Source organism: Stenella coeruleoalba (genome assembly GCF_951394435.1).
Source record: "Stenella coeruleoalba genome assembly, chromosome: 11".
NCBI classification, from domain to species: Eukaryota; Metazoa; Chordata; class Mammalia; order Artiodactyla; family Delphinidae; genus Stenella; species Stenella coeruleoalba.
Window position 1 is genome coordinate 63,511,030 of NC_137157.1, and position 9,268 is coordinate 63,520,297.

Below are 9,268 nucleotides of genomic sequence, written 5' to 3' on the forward strand. Positions count from 1 at the left end.
ATATAAACTTCAAAAACAGGCAAAACAAACCCATTGTGCTAAAAGTCAGTGGGGATTACTGAGAGTAGATAGTGACAGGGTAGGGGAACCAGAGGGAGGCCTCTCAGACAGTTCTGTTACTTGATCTGTATACTGGTTACACTAGTAATCATAAGTTTGCAAAACTGTACATTTATGATTGGTGAAAATTTATGTACGTACGTTATCCTTCAATAAAAAGTTTTCAAAATAAAGAATAAAAAAGAAAGAAAGGCTTTTCACTTGGTGAACATAGCTGTACCTGTGTTGCCCATTCAACAGCATAACTTGAAATTCTGGGTTACACTTGGAGAACTCTATTCTTATACCACACCACTGGCACATAATGTTGTTGTCATTAGGTTCCAAATATACATTGTCACACCTCTGATGCTGACCTCTCTCTGAGCAGTGCCAATCTCAGATTCCCAGTGGCCGCTACGACTTCTCCACCCAATCCACCTATCACCTCAAACAGTATAACATTCAACTTGCAAGATCACATTGACTGATGGGTCCTGCCCTTAACACCCTCCCCAAAACACACACACAAACGCATGTATCCTGCTTAGACGTTATCCCTTCTCAACTTCCCTATTTCTGTAAAAAGCAGCACTACCATTTCATTCTCTTAGTTCTCCAGGCTCAAAACTTTAAGGGTTAATTTTGACTCTTTCCTTTTTACCTCATGTCCAGCCAATCACCAGTGGGATTCTTCCTTTGGATGGTCTCTTCTATTATTACCTTCTACCCATTCCTACTGTAATTACAATGGTTTGACACCTTCTGCTTAGATTATTACCATAACCTCCTTATTGATCCACTTATCCCCAGTCTCTTTCCCTACTCCACTTACCTGTCAGATTAATTTTACAAAAATGCTATTCCTTTCCCTCCACTCTTTTCTATAAGAATATAAAGGCTTCACACTGTCTGTGTGTGTGAACTCAGCCCAAACTCCTTCTTCAGACTGGGGTTCAAAATGCTCCACTCTCCTCATATAACACATCACCCACAATTCTCTTGCATGCGCTAATCAAGTTAATTTCTTTGCCCTCCCTTACAGAGGCACCATATCATCATCATACTATGTCTTTGCTAATATTATTTTCCCTATTTAAAGTACTCACTCTGGGCTTCCCTAGTGGAGCAGTGGTTAAGAATCCACCTGCCAATGCAGGGGACACGGGTTTGAGCCCTGGTCCGGGAAGATCCCACATGCCATGGAGCAACTAAGCCCGTGTGCCACAACTACTGAGCCTGTGCTCTAGAGCCCACGAGCCACAACTGCTGAGCCTGCGTGCCACAACTACTGAAGCCCGCATACCTAGAGCCCGTGCTCCGCAGCAAGAGAAGCCACCGCAATGAGAAGCCCACACACCACAACGAAGAGTAGCTCCCATTCACCGCAACTAGAGAAAGCCCGTGCGCAGCAACGAAGACCCAACGCAGCCAAAAATAAATAAAGTTTTAAAATAAAATAATAAAGTACTCACTCTACTCCCAACCCATTCAGTTAAAAGCCACCATTCCCAATAAAGGTTTTCACGATAAACCATAGATTATAATATAAAGACTTTTTCCTCCCTCTTAAATTTCTATAACTTTTCACTAAGGCAGTACAGAATAAATTGTGAAGTAGATAAAATTTGTCTTCAGCATTCACAATTTCTTTTTTTATATCCTTTAAAATTTTATTAAGAAATTTTCAAACATACTCAGAAATAGAGAAAAAAGTATAATGAACTCCATATACTCATTATTAAAACTCAACAACTATCAAGATTTTTGCCACAATCTGTTATCTACCATCGTTTCCCTTTTTCTTTGCTGAAATATTTTTATTTATTTATTTTTTTGCGGTACGTGGGCCTCTCACTGCTGTGGCCTCTCCCGTTGCGGAGCACAGGCTCCGGACGCGCAGGCTCAGCGGCCATGGCTCACGGGCCCAGCCGCTCCGCGGCATGTGGGATCTTCCCGGACCGGGGCACGAACCCGTGTCCCCTGCATCGGCAGGCGGACTCTCAACCACTGCGCCACCAGGGAAGCCCCAGGATTCACATTTTAATGAAGAGGAGATGTAGACACCCAAATAAATAATTTAAATTCCACAAATATTATGAAAGAAAAAATGTTTTATCCTAATTTTACTGTGGACAAGAAAGAATACATTAGTAGAATATTTATACACGTATACTGATGTAAGTTAAAGAATTTGGCAGTAAATATAAAAAAATGATCTAGTAGGACTTCCCTGGTGGTGCAGTGGTTAAGAATCCGCCTGCCAATACAGGGGACACAGGTTCAATCCCTGGTCCGGGAAGATCCCACAGGCCACAGAGCAACTAAGCCCGTGTGCCACAACTACTGAGCCTGCACTCTAGAGCCCACGAGCCACAACTACTGAAGCTCACCCGCCTATAGCCCATGCTCTGCAACAAGAGAAGCCACTGCAATGAGAATCCTTTGCACCTCAACGAAAAGTAACCCCTCCTTGCTGCAACTAGAGAAAGCCTGCACACAGCAACGAAGACCCAACGCAGCCAAAATTAAATAAAATTTTTAAAAAAATGATCTATTAAAAAAATTTTTTTTTGCTTCCCATAGCTTGTATGCTATTAAGTCAGATAATCAGGAACAAAAAGAATAGATTATTATTTCCCCTCCTCTCCCATTTATATATTTAAGATTAACAGTGCTCACATAGTCTATTTCTGACCTAGATCTTATTGTTACTTATGTCCGAGGGGAGGGAAAAAAATCCCTATTTTCATGAATGCTTCTGAGATAGAATTACAAAGTATCAATTGCATGAGCCCTCCTCTCTTTTATTTAATCCTCTGTAAATTGCAGTAAAGAACTGAGACTATTGGGGAAATGACATATTGCTTTCATATTGTAAAGAAAATAAAATTCAAGACTGTGCCTCTTATTCCAAAAAAGGAGATGTGTACACTTTACCATGGTCCAGTTGTGTGCAATTTATTTCTTTATTAAACTTTTGAAAAAAGTATTTTCAATGAGCTACTTATTAATCCTTATACTTCCCTATGCCATTTAATTCTTACTTTTGTTAAGTGTATTTTCTGGTTCAGTAAAAAGTATTCAAGTCATCCTTAACCCTTCTGTCTCTTTACTGAAATATACTTTTATTTGCTAAAGGTATAGAGACAAGATAATGAAAATTATTTTTCCTGTAAAATATGAAAGAAGTAGATAAAATTATTTGTATGTCGGGTCTCATTTTTTTCTAGGGATGACTACCGCAGCAAATTTGAACAAGTAAAGCAAGAGCTGTGGCTCTCAGGCTAGAAAAATCCATGGTCGCCACTGTCACACCACAACCTGCAGCAGCTGTCTCAAGTCCCTCCCTCCCACGCCCAAGCACTGACTGCCAGCCCAGCAGGAATGAATGGGCTCTGCAGAGCACTATAAATGGTGCTGCAGACGCTGAAAATCTGTTGCTAAAAACCAAAAGGAAAAATTATCCGCCAAAATACAAATTTTCAACTTCGGTGGCAATAACAACCTTCTTTACCTATGAAATTTCATTAGCAACGTCAAATGGTACCCAGTCAGAGTCATATTCCGCATACCACATCCTTGTTGGTAATGGAACCTTTCTAAATAGCAAAAGAATGTTACTGCAATCCATTTCCTAGGGCTGAAAGCAAAGCCTTTTGTCCCAAGAGGCAATTGAGCAACCACCAGAGTCTCTAGTTGAATAGCAACAGTATGAGGCTGGCTACAATTCCCACAGTTAAAAGCCTAATCTTAGAGAAGGAGAATTTACTGAATTCGCATAAGAGCTACATAAAAAAGAAATGCAGTTATTGAGCTGACATCTACACGGTCGTCTGTGGAAGGAGACAATATTACAAAATGGTTTTCCTTTTTACACTATACAGCGCTCCTCCTTTTTAATTTTCTCTTTCCGGAAGAGAGAACAATGAAGAATATAACTGCATGCACAGGTAGTACTAGCTTCTGAACTCAGTTCTTTCTCTTTGTATTTTCTCAATTCTATATTAGGCAATATGATTCATTTTAAGGAACAATACACTACATAAAATATATTACATAGACTTCTGGTAAAGGAATATTTCTAGCAGACTAAGTATGGTATGTTCATTAGATCTTAATTATCTTCATGTTAGAACTACTTGTGTGCTTCCATATTTAGTATGATTATGCTTTCCATCTTCTGTTTTTGTTTAACTATTAGGGAGAGGGTTGCAAAAGAAGATCTGAAAATAAATTACTTGAACCTGAGAAACCATTTTGGATGGTCCTATTATTGAATTTTTGTAAATTAAAAAAAATTACATTTACCCAAGCCATTTTAAGCAACATTCCCATCTTCTCTTCTACTTTATTTTTAAAGCAATTAGAGATGTTGAATCCTCACCGAATGCAGTTTAGTATACTTTGAGGGAGGGGCTGGGAATAATTTTCCATTAAATATCTCATCTCAAATTCTGCGATTACATGTTGGGGAAAAAACCTCTTACATTGGTAATTTTAACTGTAGTTTGAGGTTTAAACAACATAAAACCATCCAACTCTAGTTCTCTTTCTTCCCTCCCCTCACCCCTTCCCAACCCCACCCCATAATGGATGTTCGGCTGACTGTTTTTGCACGGTCTCTTTGTCTGAAGGATGCAAACAGTCTATGGATGCTAGGGAAAAAGGGGTGGGTGAGAGATTACCTCATCCCATGTCGCTTGCACCAATCACCACTCTTCTGTCGTGGCTTCTCTGGGCAGATTGAGGGGTCTGGACCAACAGGAAAAGGCCCCAGCCCATCCCCATGGTGACCGAATTGTATATAGGGAGCCGCATCCGCCCATGTGCCGCAGGTTCTCTTACATCGACCGCCTAAGAGTCGCGCTGTAAGAAGCAACAACCTCTCCTCCTCCTCTCCGCCATCTGCTCGGCAGCCACAAAACAGCAACTATGGTAAGAATGTTTTCTCCGGCTCTTTGTGACCGTTGGGTGGGGTCAGCCTCTCAGGGTCTACTTGGAAAATCTTCTTCCTTTACAACTCGTTTGGATCAGTGTAGCTTTACGCTTTATTTGCGAGGTTGAGATTTGCCCCAAATCCTTGAGCCCGGCCGCCGCCGCAGTGCGGGGTGCAGGAGCCCAGCCAGAACCGCGTCCAGGGCGCAGCGGAACAGTGAGGGAGAACAAAGGCGGCGCGGAGGGAGTTTTTGTTATCCGAGCCCTTCGTTGCAGCAAGCAGCTCACGGGGCAGGGAAGGCGGTATTGGCGTCGCCTGCTCGGCCCCTATGTGTGCGCACGGTATTCGTGCGACTCGAAGAGCCCTTCCTCGCGTTGTTCCCCAGGGACAGGGAGAGGAGGAGTCGACCAAAAAGTCGGGGGTCGGTGGGTGTTGCTGGGAAGAAGAGGGGGAGAGAAGGAAAGGGACAAAGCGGAGCTTCGGCTTAATATAAAAAGATCCCTCGCCAGTTCGTTGACGTTTTAGAAAGATACCCATGTATTAACGGGGAAAATGGTTAGTTTCTGTTGGAACCCGTGGCGGCCGGCGTCAAGGCGGCGCAGGGGCGGAGTTGTTTGTTTCTTGCTTCTCTGGCCTTGGAACCACAGGGCGGGGTTCGCCCTCACTAAGCCTCCTCTGTCAAGAGAAGACTTTTAATAAGCCTTTCATCTTTGCAGAACCGTAGGCGTTAAAAGGTTTTTCATTCACTGTTAAAACTTAGATGAATTTTTTTTTTCTTGAGGAGCAAAATCACAATTCACTTGACAAGCCCTTTAATGTCTGGTGTGGGGCCGCCCAGCCCTGACTGACTCGTGTGTGTCCGTCTTGGCCGCACGTTCAGCGAGAGAGAAAGCCGATTTTGTGAGCCAGGGTGCTGTATTGCGGAGGACCCAGGGAAACGCCCTTCCCTCCGCCCCCCCGCCCCCATTTGTCAGTGAATAGACAACGGATAGACAAAAGAAGCTGTAGCCATAGAAGCCATTGAGAAGACACTCTCTGTTGAATGTAATGAGTATGAATGTTCTGTATTCTGTGACGGTTACAGAATCTCAGAATGAAAATACTATTTTGTTGTTTTAAATAATATTTCATTATCCTTTCACTGGGCTTTTTTTCCTTGTTTGGTAGCTTCTCATGTCCTATTTATTTGTAATTTAGGAACCGTTGTTTTAAAGATACTAATAATTTTTTCAGTTTTTTTGCAGTGGAGAAGATTCTGGGAAAACTTTTTTTTTTTTTTTTAAGAAATGAAAATGCTGCAGACAAAGAAGACATACTCTTGTGCAGCTGTCTTTTGTTCTAGTGCATCTTAATTAATTCATTTCAATGTAGGCATATGGTCCCAGGCTGGGTCAGAGGAGGAAAACTGGCAGAATAGCACAATGAGATCATGTAGGCACAGTTGCTGGAAATAGAGCTTGCTCTGTTAAATAATGTAGCAGACAGTACAGGCTGGCACCAGGCACAGCAAATGCAGCAATGCAGCAATGCAGAAGGCATTCCTTGTTTAGCTTCTAATCCGCTAGTACTGATGGATTCTGCAGAAAGACTGCAAAAGGGTGTGGCTTCCAGCCTCAGCTGCAGTACAGATGTCCATGTTGGAATACCAAGTCCTATTTAGCAGAAATGCTCATCTTTATTTAAAGGGAAAGGAGGCAGTAATATTGATGACAGTTAATTACTGATTGAATTTACTTCATTTTACAAATTCTGTGCTTTGAATATTTTTTAAATATGAGAAATCTTCTATTCAAGCATGGCTTTTGGAACAATGGGCTTGCACCATGTGCTAAACAGTGCAACATTATTATTCAGATCACACGCATCTGCAGCATTTACAGCAGGTGGTTTTCCTTAACTGTTTCTATTGTGTTATGAATATGACCTCAAATAAATTTGAAGAATACTTCTATATTTCTTAGTTTTAGAAATTTACTGAAAACTGAAAATGCTAATATAACTAATTTTACAGTTTTTCTCTGTTCCTTCCCACAGCGTGAGTGCATCTCCATCCACGTTGGCCAGGCTGGTGTCCAGATCGGCAATGCCTGCTGGGAGCTCTACTGCCTGGAACACGGCATCCAGCCTGATGGCCAAATGCCAAGTGACAAGACTATTGGGGGAGGAGATGACTCCTTCAACACCTTCTTCAGTGAGACAGGCGCTGGCAAACATGTGCCCAGGGCAGTGTTTGTAGACCTGGAACCCACGGTCATTGGTGAGTTGACCTCAGTAACCCCAATGAGATCCTGGGGGTCTGGGACAGAAGGTGTGTCCTGGGGGCTCCACTGATGCCCTGGGGTCGAGCAGACTTGTGCAGGTTGTTAATGATGGGTGGCTGCTTCGTTTTCCTTTTCCAGATGAAGTTCGCACTGGCACCTACCGCCAGCTCTTCCACCCTGAGCAGCTCATCACAGGCAAGGAAGATGCTGCCAATAACTATGCCCGAGGTCACTACACCATTGGCAAGGAGATCATTGACCTCGTCTTGGACCGAATTCGGAAACTGGTATGTTTATTCTCAAGAATAAAGTAAATTAATGAACCTAAGGGAGATATTTGGAATATGCTCTTTTTTTCCACACAGAATTGAAATGTAATAGTAAGGTTAATTATTCCTTTAAAGATTTTTTAAAGTTCAATTAAAATATGAACTATTGATGTCATTTTATAAATATTAATGGAGATGTTTTTAATAAAGTAATGCTGAGTAATTTAAGGAAGGTCTACATTTTTTAAAAAGTGTTTCTTGTCAGAATACAACCTAAGTCTTTGGAGTTAATATGAAAAGTGAAAATACTTATTATGTTTACTGTGAGGGTATCACAAAGAGCAATAACTATGTTTTTTCTATTCTTCTTTTGTAACAGGCTGACCAGTGCACAGGTCTTCAGGGCTTCTTGGTTTTCCACAGCTTTGGCGGGGGAACTGGTTCCGGGTTCACCTCCCTGCTGATGGAACGTCTCTCTGTCGATTATGGCAAGAAGTCCAAGCTGGAGTTCTCCATTTACCCAGCCCCTCAGGTTTCCACAGCTGTAGTTGAGCCGTACAACTCCATTCTCACCACCCACACCACCCTGGAGCACTCTGATTGTGCCTTCATGGTAGACAATGAGGCCATCTATGACATCTGTCGTAGAAACCTCGATATTGAGCGCCCAACATATACTAACCTGAATAGGTTGATAGGTCAAATTGTGTCCTCCATCACCGCTTCCCTGCGATTTGATGGAGCCCTGAATGTTGATCTGACAGAATTCCAGACCAACCTGGTGCCCTATCCTCGCATCCACTTCCCTCTGGCCACATATGCCCCTGTCATCTCTGCTGAGAAAGCCTACCATGAACAGCTTTCTGTAGCAGAGATCACCAATGCTTGCTTTGAGCCAGCCAACCAGATGGTGAAATGCGACCCTCGCCATGGTAAATACATGGCTTGCTGCCTGTTGTACCGTGGCGATGTGGTTCCCAAAGATGTCAATGCTGCCATTGCCACCATCAAGACCAAGCGTACCATCCAGTTTGTGGACTGGTGCCCCACTGGCTTCAAAGTTGGCATTAATTACCAGCCTCCCACTGTGGTACCTGGTGGAGACCTGGCCAAAGTACAGCGAGCTGTGTGCATGCTGAGCAACACCACAGCCATCGCTGAGGCCTGGGCTCGCCTGGACCACAAGTTTGACCTGATGTATGCCAAGCGTGCCTTTGTTCACTGGTACGTGGGTGAGGGCATGGAGGAAGGAGAGTTTTCTGAGGCCCGTGAGGACATGGCTGCCCTTGAGAAGGATTATGAGGAGGTTGGTGTGGATTCTGTTGAAGGAGAGGGAGAGGAAGAAGGAGAGGAGTACTAAAGTTAAAATGTCACAAAGGTGCTGCTTTTACAGGGAAGCTTATTCTGTTTTAAACATTGAAAAGTTGTGGTCTGATCAGTTAATTTGTATGTAGCAGTGTATACTCTCATGTACAATTACTGACCTATGCTTTAAAACACGACGCTTTGTTATAGATCCAAGCTATCCATTTCTCTGATGGGTTTGAATAAAGTATTCCCTGTCTTAAATGAGCTCAGTCTTGTGCTTTCTATTTGGGTGTCTGAAAATTTTCATCTCTTCAGTAGATTGAGAAGAAAGAATAACTATTGACTGTGGTTTATACATATTCTATGCAATGATTTATTTTTTAATTTTAGATTGTCTTAGTATATTATAAAACTTATTTATAAAATATAACATGCATATCTAAAGATTACTA

The 9,268-nt window shown here is 42.4% G+C and overlaps 1 protein-coding gene across 1 annotated transcript; it reads left to right on the forward strand.

Annotated features, from left to right (window-relative positions):
* The first annotated feature begins 4,817 nt into the window (after positions 1 to 4,817).
* Positions 4,818 to 8,910, forward strand: LOC307194274 (tubulin alpha-1A chain). Its single transcript, XM_079937293.1, has 4 exons — positions 4,818 to 4,977; positions 7,013 to 7,235; positions 7,378 to 7,526; positions 7,888 to 8,910. The coding sequence occupies exons 1-4, from the start codon at positions 4,975 to 4,977 to the stop codon at positions 8,866 to 8,868; spliced, it is 1,356 nt and encodes a 451-aa protein (XP_079793419.1). The 5' UTR covers positions 4,818 to 4,974; the 3' UTR covers positions 8,869 to 8,910.
* The last annotated feature ends 358 nt before the right edge of the window (positions 8,911 to 9,268 follow it).

Excerpts from the sequence above, each read along its gene's own strand:
- LOC307194274 (XM_079937293.1), top strand. Across the intron at positions 7,236-7,377 it reads CCTGGAACCCACGGTCATTG|ATGAAGTTCGCACTGGCACC; the intron begins GTGAGTTGACCT and ends TTCCTTTTCCAG. Across the intron at positions 7,527-7,887 it reads TGGACCGAATTCGGAAACTG|GCTGACCAGTGCACAGGTCT; the intron begins GTATGTTTATTC and ends CTTTTGTAACAG.